Here is a 16653-nt window from a genome sequence, read left to right on the forward strand (position 1 = left end):
TCAGTGATTAAATCTGCTTCTAAACAGCGCAACAGCCTCTCTCTTGTCTGGTTTTTCCCATTGACTGCTGAGTGGATCTGGGACATCGAAAGGTTCCTCATCGACATTGTTTTCGCACAAGCGTAAAGTCTCGGTCAAGAGTTCGGTAACATACTCTGCAAAAAAGATGTTTTATAATCAAGAATTATATACTATATTTTCTAGTCCCCCAATTATGCATTGCATGCCCTGAGGCACTTTGCATAATTAATCATTGTAGTTGAAACTGTACACCACATTCTCACATAGCTCAATTTTCAATATTTACACAATAATGTTGTCCAAGATTGAATGTTTTTCATTAATTTGGTAAAACGGTATAATTAATGTTATTATTCTCTCACTTTCACTTTCTTACCATATGTAGCTGCTGTATTCACACGTCTAACTACATGACCACCTTTCTTTGCTTTGGGGAATTTCAAAGTGTATTGGAGTTGTCCTGTACTGGTTTTGGCATGCTTCCTGCCAGAGTTCTCATTGTAGTGCAGTGCTGCTAGGATCAACCTACAAAATAAATACATTTATTGTATAGAGAGAGAGAGATTTCATAGGGATTTTAGCATTTGCAGGCCATTTACATGCACACAAACCCATAGATCTCACTACAGGAGAGGGGAAACCCCCAAAAAAGAAGAACTTGGCAAATAGATAAATAAGCAAATAAAGTTGAAGTCTCTAGTATTTTCTGATGAGATTAATATTATACTTTACCTGCAATATATGCCAGTGTACGAGTATGCATACATCTTTGGGGCAAACTGGTTGACTATACTGTGGTATACTTCCACCCCGTAGGTTTGCTGTGAAGGTGACATCTTCTTGACATCTCCGACAAAAGCTTTCTGGCTGACAACTTTATTCAGCTTTAGTGCTGGCACTGAATCTGAAAATACACAATCAAAAAAGGATATAGGATATACGATAATAGAACAAATATTAGTTCTTCACTGCATATCATTTTTCTTGACTGAAGACACAAAAACATTCCAACACAACATTTGATGAGTGTTCCATTGTCGTAGAAAATATGATTACCTGCTTTGAGCCATTTTTTCTTGCGGTTCTGAGCTGCAGGCAGCCGACCATGGGCACATTTCTCGAACACTCTGCCATGTTTGGTGTGAATGTTTATAATGTGGTTGTTGAGGGACAGCCATTTTTCAGCAATCATTTCTCCATTTCCATCCGGAGTTGATACGGCACACCAATACAAATGGTTCAGAATGGATTGTATCCATTCCCCAATATCGGTACATTGCTTGTCCTTTGCAAGCTTTACCAGTTTTTTTTTTAGGTCTATAAAATAGAAAGTTCAGTATTTTTTTTTTTTTTTTTTAAATTGGAGAATTTTAATTCTACTATAGTTAAAACAATTAACCTACTTTTTGCAAGGTGCCAAACGTCGAACCGATGGTCCACATGTTCTTGGTTTTCCTTCAGCCATTTGTTGATCTGTGTGTGTCTGTCTGTCACAATTGTCTTCATGACGAGGTTTTCACTCTCCAAGAACTGGACACATCGCACAAGCCCCTCTTTTTCCATGTGGACACTTGAAGGGACTTCATTACTCTGGAAATACATTCAGAACACACATAATATTTTATAAAGATGGCTATCATAGAGCATTTGATTTTCAGCGGTCATATTTGTGAACATGGTTAATGCTTTGAGCTTGAAATGCATCGGCCAAAAAAAAACACTCCTGAAATTATATTGTCTTGGGTTCGATAGAAAATATTCTCAGCTGTGTTTGGCTATAAAGTAGTTGGAGGAGGCTATTCATAACATAGGATACATTCACTAATACTGACCTGCACTAATTGAACATCCAACACCTTGTTTATTGTGATGTCTTGTATGGTATAGGATCCATACTTGGCACAGTGACCAGGGCTATCACAGCGTCCATCCCCTCCTAACACCAGTTCTTTGTGTGTGTTCGTCTCCTTCAGTTTCTGCACAATGTTGTTCCGATTCTTGGTCCAGACTGTCTTGATTGCAGGTTGAAGGAATTTCTTCTGATGATTCAGAAATGTCCTTGTTGTGATAGTCTAGCAGTTGATGGACTTCAGTACCCTCAGCACTTTTGTTGGTGATGTACCCGCAAAAAGAATTCCTGCTGACAACAGCAGATTTCCAGCAGGAGTTTTATCAATTAAAGGTTGATTCTGCCATGACGTGTGAGAAAAATATATTCATTCAATTTTTCTATCATACTATACAACCTGTATGAGAATCTCATGAATAGGACCACCTGTCAATCATGGCCACAAATATCATTCTCGAATACATATTTCGCATGGTCATCATTTAAAAATATTACCTTTGAAAACCACAATGTTTGCAGTTTTGATCGATTTCCACAAATGTGCCCATTGTTCTCCGAAGGCGACCTGGCGAGTTCTCTTTACACATCGGACAATGGGTGAATAGTGACATCAGGGAAGACATGAACACAAGCAGAAGCTTACTCCTAAGAGGATCATCGTCGTCCTGGTTGTCACTGTCCCTGTGAAATGGACAAAGAGTAAAATGATCAAGTCTGCAATAAATGGCTGGGTCCGACCCTGCATAATGATAATGTAGCAACATTTAAAAAACATGACAAGACAATACTCATCAGTTGACGAATCAGATTCCACGTCTGATGGGCTATAAAGATGATCATTTTGATTATCCTCTTCATGTTGGCTATTGTCGGCCTCAAGCTCTTTTTCCTCATCAATTATGTCCCTTTCAGGGAGGTTTAGCTGCAGGTTGCACTGAATCCCAGCATCCACAGTACTTGTGTCATCATGTGTTTGTGTCCCAACAGTACACCCAGTTGGTTTGACTTCAATTCCTGAAAATATTATATATAATATTATATAATGATCAGTGCTTGAATTGGGCCGGTACTCACCGGTAGGCTACGCAGTACCGGCACTTCTGATTTTTACCCATGTGGTACCGGCACTTCTGACTGAGTACCGGCACCTTGCCGGTACTCAGCCGCCGGCAATATACGTATATATTGTAAACGCAACGCAGCGCAAATGTGGGTCTGACTGCCTCACAGAGGGTGACTGGCTGTCTACATGACGTGGCCTGCCGACATTGCCACTTTCATACAGATCATACTAATGCCCTCGATTGGTCTCTGTGTGTCATTCAAGCTCGGGAGGGTGTGTGTTGGTGTATGTGTGGCGCGAGCGAGCGAGAAAGCGCGCGCACCGGTTACGTGTATTGTTGTTAGCATCTGGTGCTAGCTAGCTGCGCTAACGGATATAAGGAACTTTTTCAACAACAAGGTGGAGGGAGAGTCCTTTGCTGTCAGACTGAGAGGCTGATAACTACAGCTCTGGTGAGGTAAATTACTCTCTGAGTCTTTAGATAGTTAACTTAGTTTAAGTTATCTCAGTGGGTCTCAAACGGTTCGGTCACCATTTATGTAAACACATATTTCCCTTTGAGGGGGTAGTGATTAGTAAAATATGCATGAATAATACAAACAAAATGTTAACTAGGTGAAAAAAGGTAAGATAAACTTGTTGAGAGCTAAAACTAGTCTTTGCTGTTGCCTCAAAGAGGAGCAGGGGGGAGAGGAGGGAGACAGGAGAGGCCGATTCAGGAGCCCAGACACACTCACAACTATAAATGAACCAAAAACAAATAAATAAACAAGTTTCAATGTTTTTTCATATTGGATATTGTATGTTATTGGTTATGGCCATGTACTTATGATTTTATGATTATTTAAATGTATACATTTTTGTTTCATATGGGTGTAGTCTCTTTATTTCCCCCTCAAAATGCACCAGATTGATGCATTTAAGTCCAACATTTAAAAAAAAATCTTACCGGGGGAGCATGCCCCCGGACCCCCCTATAAGATTTGAGGCCCGGCTCCACTGTTCCCAAATAGATTTGCAATTTTTTTTAAATAGTAACCCATCTCCATATGTTTCTTTTTGGGTAGTACATTTAAACTAGAGGGCTATCACTTTGTGCAGCAACGCTATTGGCAAAATGGCACAAAAAACTGGTAGTGGCCTCAGGGACGAGGAGTCATTTAACCAGCCAGTAGGAGTCAAGCTTTACTTTCTTTTATATCCATTAGGGATGTAACGATACCAACAACTCACGGTACGATAATATCGCGATAACAAGTCCACGGTACGGTATTTATCGCGATATTGAATAATAAAGGGAAGGGAAAAAAAATCATAATTTTTTTTTTTCAATAAAACATTTTTTTACTCGAAAAATGTTTCTTTATTACATAATAAATCTGATTTTTAGAGCCTTTTTGTAGGATAGCAGTATTTTAAAGTGTCAAAAACAAAGTGACAGTAACAGACTGGAACAAGAAAACCAGTGTTTTTGTACCTACTGGTACTACCAAACAAAGTAAGCATTTTCTTTATGCCACTGCATCTCACAAATAAACAAGGACATTTAATAATCAGACCCTGCAATAAAATAAATCAAGTTTCACTTTAGTTTTTCAAGTAACTCAACTCAAACTCACTAGTCACTCACTCAGCATCATCAGACAGGTATTTAGGAATATGAGAATGTCCACATTTCCAGGTATTTATAAGCTGGGGTGTTTGGGCATTTACAATATCCCCTGCTCTGGAAACAACTCTCTCGCTTGGTACTGATGTTGCTGGGACCCCAGTGGTCGCGTTAACCGAATATTTTATTTAACAATGACAGAAAAATCTGAAAGCAGTCTGTCATTTTGACAGATTAGAACAAACTCGGAACAGCGCCAACGTTTCCCCGCAGCGAGGCTCTGCTGTTATGCCGTGTTATGCATGCCCTCCAAAAGGAAATTATATAGTTCCCAAACCGTACTTTGCCGTACAGATCAATACATGTCTGGGAGGTTTTGCTTCACGCTGTGCGCGTCCCGCGAGGTGCATGCACACACGGCATAACACCGCCCCCCCCCCCCCCCACCGTTGACAGTTCACGAGCATGCTCTATCGTGATATGTTCAGACCCGACGGGTAATAAGGGATTTTGACGGATATTTTACGATCCTGTCTGTCAAAATGACGGACAGCGAAAAAGTCTAACGCCAGGCTTATTGACATGGCGAGATATAAATATATGGTTGGTACTTGTCAATGTCTCTAGGTGTGTAATTGTAGCCCTGTAAATACGATGTCCTTTTGTGTTATCTGTTGTTTTATTTTCATGTTGTAACCTACTTGCTGCCATGTTGGACAGGTCTCTCTTGAAAAAGAGATCGAGGATCTCAATGGGACCACCTGGTTAAATAAAGGTTTAAAAAAAAAAAAGTGTTTAAAAAAATATATATATTTTTTTAAAAATTATTATTTTTTAAAAATCGCGGTAGATTTTGTCAGTCTCACGACGGTATTGGGAAGTTTATTTACCGCGATACCGCGATATTCGGTATATCGTTACATCCCTAATATCCATAAAGAAAAAGTTAATCTGTTTACAGTTGTTTCATTATGGATGTTGAGAGGTATCCATATATCTCTTCATTTTGCTCTCAAAGTGCACCAGATTGATGCATCTAACTTCAATATTTAAAAAACAATGTTCCCGGGGGAGCATGCCCCCGGACCCCCCTAGACTAGAGGGTGTCAGGTCCACTCCCCACTTACAAAAATAGCACTTTACCACTGCACCCCCTCTAATCTCAGATGCACCCTGAGTCATTTTGTTTAAGTACAGTGAGCCTTTCTAAAATATACAGTAAAGAGACAAACCCACCAGCATTATAGGATATACTATGACTTTGTGCCAAATACTTGTTGCTGATTTAGAGTACTGGCACCTTTTTTATTCCAATTCAAGCACTGATAATGATATATATATACGCATGTTACATGTATGTGTATTTGTATCTTACATATCAATATTTAAATATTTTGATACTGACCTTTGGAACAACCAACATGGATTCGAACTTGCTGTCCAGCTGACCTGAAACGTGGTCTTGCTTGCATGGACTTGTGGTGTATTCGTGGAGGGGGGTCCGTTTGCACATCAATTTCATTCTGAAATGTACAAAACACAGCACAACTTTCCAAATACATTTTTGAAACTAGCTCGAAATTGTATTGAAAGCAGTGTTTCCCCTAGGATGGAGTCATAGCAGCGGTGCTAAGGCACGTGGGCCCAGCATAATGTGAGCGCGGAGCGTGTGGAATCTTTTAGTGTGTGCGAAGTGTGCCCCGCCAATTTGTTTCTATGTACAAGAAAGGCTCTTGAGGCCTAGTACCAGGGCCGGTTCTAGACAATTTGCTGCCCTAGGTGAGATTTTAGGCGAGATTTTATGTGTAAAGAATAAATGAAAAATCTTTACAAAAGACAAATACACTGCAAAAACAGAAACTTATTGACATAGGTAATAGACGTCAAAATGGCTTCAAATGTATTCAGTATTGTATGAACATGTTTGAATTGGGGGGTGGACGTCACATCCTCTAGGGGGGTCCGGGGGTATGCCCGTAAAATGCTTCAATCTGGTGCACTTTGAGCACACAATTACTAGAGACCTGGGGCCGTATTCACAAAGGATCTTAGGGCTAAAAGTAGCTCCTAACTGGCGAATTTAGGAGAAACTCCTAAACATAATGGGCGTGTCAGTCTTAAATTTAGGACTCCTAATTTTATTCACTAAGAGCAATTCACAAAGTATTTTAGGCCTAAAAGTAGCACCTAAGTTTAGGAGAGCTTAAAAGTCCTCGAGAGGACTCCTAACTCAGTAAGACCTATTCACAAAGAATCTGAAAATGGCTGCGAGACGAAATGTTTTGGAGACAATGGAAGACTGTGAATTGATCAAGAGATATAGGCTAAATCGTGAGGGTATCAAACTTGTTGTGGAATTAGTGCGGGATGCAATAACATCCCCAACTAACAGGAATAACCGATTAGTCCGGAAATAAAATGTTTGGCAACACTACGATATTTAGCAACAGGGAAAATGCAACTTTGCAATGCCGACGATTTAGGAATATCGCAACCATCAGTCAGCCGTGCCATAAACCAAACCATCAACGCGCTCTCTATACCACATATCATCCGACAGTTTATCCGGTTTCCTTTGGACAATCAACAACTACACAGGATCAAAGCCAACTTCATGGCAATTGCAGGTACGCCCGGTGTGGTCGGTGCTATTGACGGGACTCACATACAAATAATTGCGCCATCAAAAGATGAGGACGTGTTTGTCAATAGAAAGAAAGTACATTCCATCAACACGCAGAGTTTTTTCATTCATCATGATAGGGGGGCTTTAACGGCGGTATGGGCTGTTATTGAAAGAGTTTAAGTGCTGGAAATATGCTCATTGGATAAAAGTTTGCAGGGTGCTTTTAATTGCCCCCTTGATTTAATGCAATTTACGTATTTGTATTGTTTGCTCTCTCTCTTTAACGTGCATATACAACTTCATTATCGTGGTCTGCACAAACTTGTCGTCATGCGTGTATTCTGCTAACTGCACTGTCCATAACTATTTGATAGGAATACATTTCTAGCCTAGGCTATTTCCTTGTTTTTCGGTGATTTAGTGGGCTCGTTTGTGGGATGTTGCGGATGAGTTTCACCGAGACCGCCTGCTCTGAACAACCAATCACCGTACTGACCGCTTCTAAACTCATGCACGAGAATCGACGTAATCCATAGCAACGGCGCGTCACTCTTAGTTCACTCTTAGTGATTTATCCTTAGTATGAGTAGGTCTCAGCGGCTTTGTGAATAATTTTTAAGAAAAAACTCCTACGTAAAATGTTTTAGCGCGAGTTAGGAGCACTCCTAGCGGTAAGATAAAATGCTTTGTGAGTACGGCCCCTGATCTAGGGGGTACAACTCTAAAACGCCCATATGAAAAAGATCGGTTTACATTTTAATAATCAAATAAGTATGTGAATATAACCAATAACCTACCATAGCCAATAACAAATAAATGTAGCTTATTTTATTTTTGTTGTTCATTCATATCTTATTTTAGCTAGTTAACATTTATTTATTTATGCATATTTTTGTATCTCTACAACTTTAAACGATATTTTTGGTTAACTGTCCTATAGTATACATTGGAATGATTTCAAACCTGTTTTTATTTATCCTAATAATTATAAAGGAGTGCCTTGGAAATATGTGTTTAAATAATTTGTGGTCAAAACGTTGAGACCCACTGAGATAACTTAGACTAAAATTAACTATCTAAATACTCAGAGAGTCCTTTACCTCACTGAGCCTCTCAGTCTGACAGGAGAGCTCTCCTCCACCCTGGTTGTAGAAACATCTACTTCTTATATCCATTAGCGCAGCTAGCAACAGATTCTAATAACAACAGCGGCGGTACCGGTGCGCCCTCTCCCTTGCTCGCCTTCTCGCTACCACGCTCGCACTTTGGCTGTGAGCTGCGGGCGCCTGATAAGCCAACATCCCCCACTTTCATCACTTACAGCGCCCACCGTACAGGGCAAATTAAACGTGTAACCGGGGTGAAAAGGGTGTTACATTTACTTAATTATGAATGTTGTTACATCAAGGCCGAACATTTGTATGAACGCCAACGGTCAAAAATGTTTTTTCCCTCCCTGCGCTACCAGCGCAGCGCCCCCCAGATATGGCGCCCTAGGCGACCGCCTGTGTCGCCTATGCCAGTAACACAAATACTACAAATCCACATAACAAACAATCAAACATTAAAAAGGGTCACCACTTATTATTATTTTAAGAAAAAAAAAAAAAGTAAAGAAACATTTTTTTTTTTTTTTTTTTTTGGGTACCTGGCTGGCGCCCCCTAGCAGCGGCGCTCATATTTTAGCAGCGGCGATGCACCGCCACTATTTGTATATAGGGGAAACACTGGAAAGTGTTACAGGCTTGGCCTGTCACTTCAAGAGTAGCAGCCGCAAGGGGTTGTGGGTTTTGGAGTCTGTGTGTGTGTAAAAGGTGATGGCCAAGGCGAAGTGCAAAGGTATGAAGAGAGATACGAAAGCATGGGCGGACTGGGACACAAATTCAGCCCGGGACGTTCAGACGCACCGGCCCACGCGTGCGGACCACCCTTGTAGCCTACAGATAAATTATACATCCATGCTAATATACTGTTATGGCTAGATTCCCCAGAGTCAAGCCATAACTGCAGCTGTCTCACTTTCCTCAGGGTCAACTGCATAAGAAGAACATCAGCAATCAATTAAATTACCAATATTATATCAATATCAAAATTCGGAAAGGAACTGCTTGTCTAATTCAGGCCTATAAAATAAATGCAATAGTGAATTGGCCACAAATCTCTGTCCTTATTATTTAATATTATTGAATATTATTATTTTAAATGATAATATTATATAATTTAACTTGGAATATCATGAGCATATGACTATCCTAATGCATCTAACTTTATGCACAATATAATAGTCTGGCCAGCCCTGCAGCCCGTTCTAGGTTCTGATTGGCTCTCTAGGTTGGCATTCTAGCTTCTAACTGTCTGTCCAGGTTGTCAATCAAAGCCGTGGGCAAATTATGCTAGTCGTAATATTGCTAAACTTTTTCATGACGGTTTTTTCAGGGAGCTTGTCTGATGAGTGGACCTCTGACTCAGGCCTCGCCCTCTCCCGGCCCAGCCCCTTAAGTTAATGTATTAGCCTACTTTCAAAAACATAAGATTGACAACCTATCAATAGCCCCGTAGTCTGTATTCTATCTATATGGCGCTGGTCTGTAGGCCTATCCAATACAGTGTCAATGTAACTGATTACTGTGAAGAACGTGAATACACGGAGGTTCTTCCCACGGCACCCGAAGCCCCGTTTTCATGCTTTTTCCCCTCGAAATGTCTGGACAGCTGGTCACCGACTGACAATGAGCCAAGTTAGAAACCCGAAACTACGGTTTTACTACGGAGATACCGTTAGTAAATAAGGTAACAAAAGTTTATACATAATATAATATCTAATAACATTCATAATACAACATGTGGTTGAATTGATTGAGAGAGCAATGCTATAAAATCAAACAATTAAATATATGAATTATGTACATACATGTGATGAAGATACAAATTGTATTTTTACACAGTCCGTTCTGTATACTTACTGGTGTAGACACAGCTTCCTCCCCAGTGTGGATGTCCAATAGATTGTCGCTATCCTCAGTTCTGTCAGTGGCTTCATTGAACAAAGTTTCCAATACCTATGTAATAATATTGACATTTTTCATAATTTGAAGCGGTTTTAGGCCTATGAGGTGTACTTTTACTATAAATGCTGTGGGCAAAGTGCATGCAATCATATATGGCATCATGACTTCATCAACTCATAAATGTGTGAGATTTGACATGTCATTTTGATTCAGGCTTTGTGCTTAAAGCAAGTAGCGCGGCTTACCTTCGCTCTCTCCCTTTTGGCGAATGCATTTCGCTGTCTCTTTAGTGGAGGACTCTGCATCGGGGGACGTGTAGGAATCGGCGTGGTGGCTTGTGCTGGCATTTGGGGTCTTGGCAATATTGTTGGAACAGCATCTTTGTTCAGTTTGAAATTCTTTTTTAATCCAATTTCCTTAGCGAGCATTGTGGACTGGTCAAAACACGATCTTTCAAAGTGCTGCCCACAAATTGTAGGTTTCATCGACTCCAGGTTACCTGGACCAGCAAAGTCCGCCCTCGTACGACGCACTTGTTTGGTCCATATACGCGACATTTGTTAATTTTTTTGGCCACAAAAACATCCCATAGCCAGATTTGGAGACGGCCCCACATCCCCATACCACACATTGCTTGCCGATTATTCTTCGCGTTTTGTTGTTGTGCATCCTTTGTTTTAATATTTGCCGCTTCAAGGCATTTAAAAAATGGTGACTCAGCTGTGTTCTGCTCAGCTGTGTTCTACTCATGACGTCACCGCCGGAAATGACCGAAGTTGTTGTTTCCAGAACTACGAACGATCGTTACCAACTGACAACATTTGTATGCTGTTATAATCGTGATTTATTAAAAAATACATCAATAATAAAAAAAACAAATGGCACATTTCACAATACAAATGCAGCCTCTATCATATACTAAGCCCACTAACAGGTGCTAAAAGCATTTCGTAAGCTCTTTAAGCTTAAACGGCTCTGTGTCCGTTTACTCACAAAAGCTGATTCAAACTGTGCTTACCCCAGGTGCAAGGGTTCCAGAGGTGGGAGAAGTGCTCAGATCTTGTACTTGAATAAAAGTAGAAGTACTCAGATCTTGTACTTGAGTACAAGTAGAAGTACCAGAGTGTAGGAATACTCTGTTACAAGTAAAAGTCCTGCATTCAAAATGTTGCTCAAGTAAAATTACAAAAGTATTAGCATCAAAATATACTAGTACCAAAATTGGTCTATTTCAGAATAATATACATCATATGTTTTGACCTTGACATCTAATTTCAGATCAACTGATTGAGACTGTACAAATTCAATAACACTTGTACGCTACCCAAACAGAGCACACATACTTTGTATGACCCCATAAGAAATGTTACCATAGTACTTGTACCATAGTACCATGGTATATTTACCATGGTACATGTACCATGGTATTTTTGACAGATTGTACCGTGGTACAAACCATGGTATGTACCATGGTACATTACTATATGTGCTATGGAACAAATACCATGGTACTATAAAATATACCGTGGTACTATCTGTCAAAAAATACTGTGGTACATGTACAGTGGTAAATATATCATGGTACTATGGTACGAGTACTATGGTAACATTTCATATGGCTGTTGGAGGGCTTGATAACCCACTACCCCTGGCACCATAACAATTACCATGGTAAATACATATGTTCTTGTATTTGTGTCACACTTGTACCAAACTGTAGATACTGTAGAATGTACAATGGTAGGCTATATCAAATAAAAATAATGGACTGAGGCAAATACAAATAATACATGGACTCAACATGTATTTACATGTATTAACATTTTTTATTTATACTACCGAACATACAATATTGCATGAAAAAACATAATGGCCTAAGGTGGCCGAACAAATATATATTTTTTTAATGTTTTCCTTTTGAGGATCTTCGCCGAATTGGAGAGTTTCTGGCGTATGTAGCCCTTGATCTCAGCCTCTGTCTTCTCTTTGAAGACAGATTTAACTTCACCTAAAGAGAGAAAGAAATAAAGAAAAGGGGAATCAACAGATGAAGAATGGATGGGATGCAAACTCATCAGGTATGAAAAAGGTGACAAGGATCCAAGCCCCCCGACCACCCCACCCCACGGAAAATCGGCTTTAAATTGAGGAATAACAGATGATTTTAACAGTCAGAACAACTAAAGCAGCAGTTGTATAACAGAAACGCCAAAGAGTCACATCTAATAGAAATATATAAAAGCATTTATTTTAATTGTGTAGCAATCAGTTTATAATTTTGGCAGCACTGTTGAGCATTTTGAAAATGTATTTTCATGCCTCTGTGCAAGGCTTAGTCTTTCTATCTTTATAGCCACTGGTGTAAAATAACTAAGTTCATAAACTCAACAAGTACTATACTTGGGTACAATTTTGAGATACTTGTACTTTACTTAAGTATTTCAATGTTTTGCTACTTTGTACTTCTACTCCACTACAGTTCAGAGGTAAATGGTGTACTTTTACTACATGTATTTAATACCTTTAGTTACTTTACAGATGTGGATGAATGATGTGAAATATAATCAAGTGTTAAATCCGACTTTAGTTAGACCTGGAGTAAATTCACAAGCTACCCTGCAGTATACAAAGTCATTCAAACTAGCTGCACCTTTACCAGCTTTGAGAACACTTTCATGATCAATCATTATAAAATATATCATATCTATTATTCTGAAATGGACCAATCTGCACAATGACTACTTTTACTGTCGCTACTTTCACTATATTTTGATGAGAATACTTTTCTACTTTTACTTGAGGAACATTTTGAATGCAGGACTTTTACTGTAACAGAGTATTCCTACACTCTGGGACTATTACTTTTACTCAAGTACAAGATCTGAGTACTTCTACTTTTACTCAAGTACAAGATCTGAGTACTTCTACTTTTACTCAAGTACAAGACCTGAGTACTTCTACTTTTACTCTTCAAGATCTGTGTGCTTCTACTTTTACTACAATATCTGAGTACTTCTACTTTTACTCAAGTACAAGATTTGAGTACTTCTACTTTTACTCAAGTACAAGACCTGAGTACTTCTACTTTTACTCAAGAACAAGATCTGAGTACTTCTACTTTTACTACAAGATCTGAGTACTTCTACTTTTACTCAAGCACAGTTAAATCAACATACCTTCAATGATGCTCAAAGCATTCCTGAGGGAATAATTCTCCCTCTCCAGTGCAGCAACCCTTTCCTCCAACGTCGTCTGGTAACTATTTTTGTTCACCTCTTGGGCCTATCAAAAAGCACACCATTAAAAAAAAACAAGGTTAGGTTTTAAAGCCAGTGTGGAAAGTTAGTTCTAAATAAATGCACTTGTGTTTTGAGGATTTAGCAGCCAGGTATGTATTGCACAGTTTAGGCACATTTAGGTCACTGCACTTTGGACTTAGTATAAAACAGATACATACCTTCTGAAGATCCTTATATTTTTGGATAATGTCTGTGGATGACGATGACTCCGGCCTTGGTTTTTTGCTTGGTCTCTCCTGAGAACAGACAACAACATATATAAATATTTGTTTTTGTGTGTGGTTGTGTGTGTATCTTCATAAAGTGGTGGTGTTTCGATTTTGAATAACTCACCTCTGACTGTTCCACGTCGTCGTCCTCCTCCAAAAAAGGCCTCCTTTTCTTTGCCCTCTTGCCTTTTCCCATCGGCCCGGATTGTTCCAAAGGTTCTTTACCTTCAACCAGCCGGTTCCTCATCTTGAGGAGTGCACCTTTGTCTTCTATTGGAAGCAACAAAGATATTCAGCCTATTACTTTGTACAATCCATATATATATATATATATATATATATATATATATATATATATATATATATATATATATATATATATATAGGGTACATCAACATTTGTATGTGAGTAAATGGACTGTACTAAATATAGCGCTTTATCCAGTCTTTAAGACCCCTCAAAGCGCTTTACATACTACATGTCATTCACCCATTCACACCCATTCATACAGAGCAGTGTACCTTACTCTATAGGACCTAACATTCATACACATTCACACACCGTTGGCCATGCCATCGGGAGCAACTCAGGGTTAAGTATCTTGCCCAAGGATACATCGACATGTTGACTGCATGGGCTGGGATCGAACCCACAACCTTCTGGTTGAAAGACGACCGCACTCCCTCGCAGCCACAGTCGCCCCCGAGTCACATTGTCTGCTTACATGACAATAGGTTGGTAATGATACTCTGTATAGGAAAATATAACATATGGTCATGCTACACCCATTAGTATACTTATGATACTTAGCTGATAATACCTATGTAGCCAGGTGATTTAAACTATTTATTAGTGGCAGCTGGTGAAACATATTTTATGTGGGGCTGTGGAAGATGGGGGGGATGGGGGCATATTTTATACCAGGGGTCTGCAACCTTTTTGAAACTGAGAGCTATACCTGAAGGATAATGAACTATGGAGGGCTGCTTTTTTGATATCATCTTTCTGAAGAATATAAGTATATTTTTACTAATTACTTTTTCCAATGGGCGACACTTTCTTAGATAAAAAACACTATTTTTTATTTTTAATAATAACTTTAGAACGGATTATAGAGCGCCTTTCATTTAACAGATCTGAGGACGCTGATTGGCTGAAATGTGCTGCCATATTTTTCGGGTAGCAACGGTCAGCGGTTGGCTAATGCTGCGCTGGGGTGCTTAATTCCCAGACGAGAGAGGGTAATGATTCTAATGAAACATATAACGGTTTAGATTTGATATACTAAACAGTATTGTACTTATTATAAATATAAAACTTTCCAGAGCACCTCTATTGACCAGCCGCCACTGCTATATATTAACAAATAAAACATAGGCTTAACAACTGTTAATAATAATAATAATGATAAGCTGTACATGTATGATCTATTTAAATATGCAAACTTACCGCCAGTTGATAACACTTTCGCAGTCCAAGCCATCTTTTTCCCATTTTGGGGCCACCAGACAAGATACTCCTTGTCCAATTCAGGATCGTACTCCCCCTCAATTAAATTTAACCGGCCAACTTCGATTGTATCATTGCTAAATTCATTGAGCCCGTACATTTTTGTGTTCAAAAGTAGCTCTAAGTAGTGGCAACAAAGTGATTACAATCCGGAGATTGCAGTTGGCACTGCGGTCTGTATCCTAGCAACGCTAGAGAAGCGGGAAGCGCGAGGCGAAAGTTGGGCACGCGCACGTCACCACTCACCAGCTACCCTTCAGCGGCAGAATAATCCGTGCCTGGAAAAAGTTCTTTAATTTTGATTCTCATTCACAAAAAGAGAGAAAACCTGAGAATGTACAAAAGATATTTGTCAGATTTAGGTAGATATTCCCAGGACTACAAAACGATACCGGAGGACCCGTATGGAGGCACAACTTGTGACAGGTAAGGACGGGTTTTCTCTTCATATTGGACGAACGGGATGAACTGCCAATATAAGACGTATTTCATTTGGTGGTTTTTGTCTCACATTACTGTATTCAACGAATTATAGCAGAGTATACTACAACATTTTGAAACGTTTTTTAGATGTACATGTATAGATTCACTTCGTGTATACTGCTATTATTCCTTTTTTGATAACAGTGGGGCAATATGTAAATTACGTTATAAAACATATAAAATCAATATTGACTCTAAAAAAGCTGAAACATATACAGTATAAACCAACCCTAGCTTTTTGCTGAGATGCCAAATTAAAATGCCCAGAATCAATGTGTGTATAAATGTCTGTGTAACAGCTGTGTGATTTTATCAATTTACAGACTCTGACTCATCCAGTGATGAAGCTTCAAATGAATATTGAATGGTGGGTGAGAGTATAAGGTATTACAGTGACGATGATGTTGTGTTAGATTCATTAAAATCATATTATCAGGATAGTTATTGTGTAGCCTTTTGCTTTAACTCAGGCTGATCACCATTCTGGCGGGACATCAGATGAGAAAGGGGAGGATCCACATCATGAAATGGTAGTTTTTTGCATTGACTGATCCACAGACTTAAGAAATTGGACTCACTGGTGGACTTAACTATGACTCTGTTACTGGGTCACTGATTTTTCTTTTAATGCATTGCCACTGTGCATTGCCACAAGGTCATCGTTCGTCCGTCATGTACTGTCTTTGTATCCTGTTTGAATGCTCTTTTTATGATGCCTGTCTCAGGAATAGCCCCTCTTTTTTTATTGAATTAATTTGATTTAAACTTTTCTGTCTCTCAGAGTGACGATGAGGTAGAGATGGCTGCAGACGACGAAGGAACAGATCAACAACATGAAATGGTACAACATAAACATGCAGGGATTGTTTTACTTATTAAAAAGAAAAATGTATTCTGTTAAAATCCATGACCTTTGCTACATTACAGGTAGCAGTAAGAGACAACACAGTTTTCTATGATGATAAGAATAAAGATT

General features: G+C 39.2%; 2 protein-coding genes across 3 annotated transcripts; both read right to left on the reverse strand.

Moving 5' to 3' along the window:
- On the reverse strand, positions 1-2147 carry LOC307013976 (uncharacterized protein; the record flags this gene model as incomplete). 2 transcript variants are annotated; one of them, XM_079641633.1, is made up of 6 exons in its annotated part: positions 1854-2147; positions 1425-1611; positions 1078-1338; positions 754-925; positions 398-546; positions 1-155 (listed from the first exon to the last, which is right to left on the reverse strand). In XM_079641633.1, the coding sequence occupies exons 2-6, from the start codon at positions 1582-1584 to the stop codon at positions 1-3; spliced, it is 897 nt and encodes a 298-aa protein (XP_079497759.1). In that variant the 5' UTR covers positions 1585-1611; positions 1854-2147. The 2 variants fall into 2 exon arrangements, with proteins under 2 accessions (XP_079497759.1, XP_079497758.1); XM_079641632.1 differs by lacking the exon at positions 1854-2147 and having other exon boundaries at positions 1425-1753.
- A 214-nt stretch (positions 2148-2361) lies between these two features.
- Positions 2362-10895, reverse strand: LOC307046389 (uncharacterized protein; the record flags this gene model as incomplete). The annotated part of the gene is made up of 5 exons (XM_079692783.1): positions 10422-10895; positions 10132-10227; positions 5948-6065; positions 2659-2884; positions 2362-2551 (listed from the first exon to the last, which is right to left on the reverse strand). Exons 1-5 carry the CDS (start codon positions 10731-10733, stop codon positions 2362-2364), a joined length of 942 nt encoding a protein of 313 aa, XP_079548909.1. The 5' UTR covers positions 10734-10895.
- Positions 10896-16653: the final 5758 nt, after the last annotated feature.

Source organism: Notothenia rossii, assembly GCF_949606895.1.
Source record: "Notothenia rossii genome assembly, chromosome: 7".
NCBI classification, from domain to species: domain Eukaryota; kingdom Metazoa; phylum Chordata; class Actinopteri; order Perciformes; family Nototheniidae; genus Notothenia; species Notothenia rossii.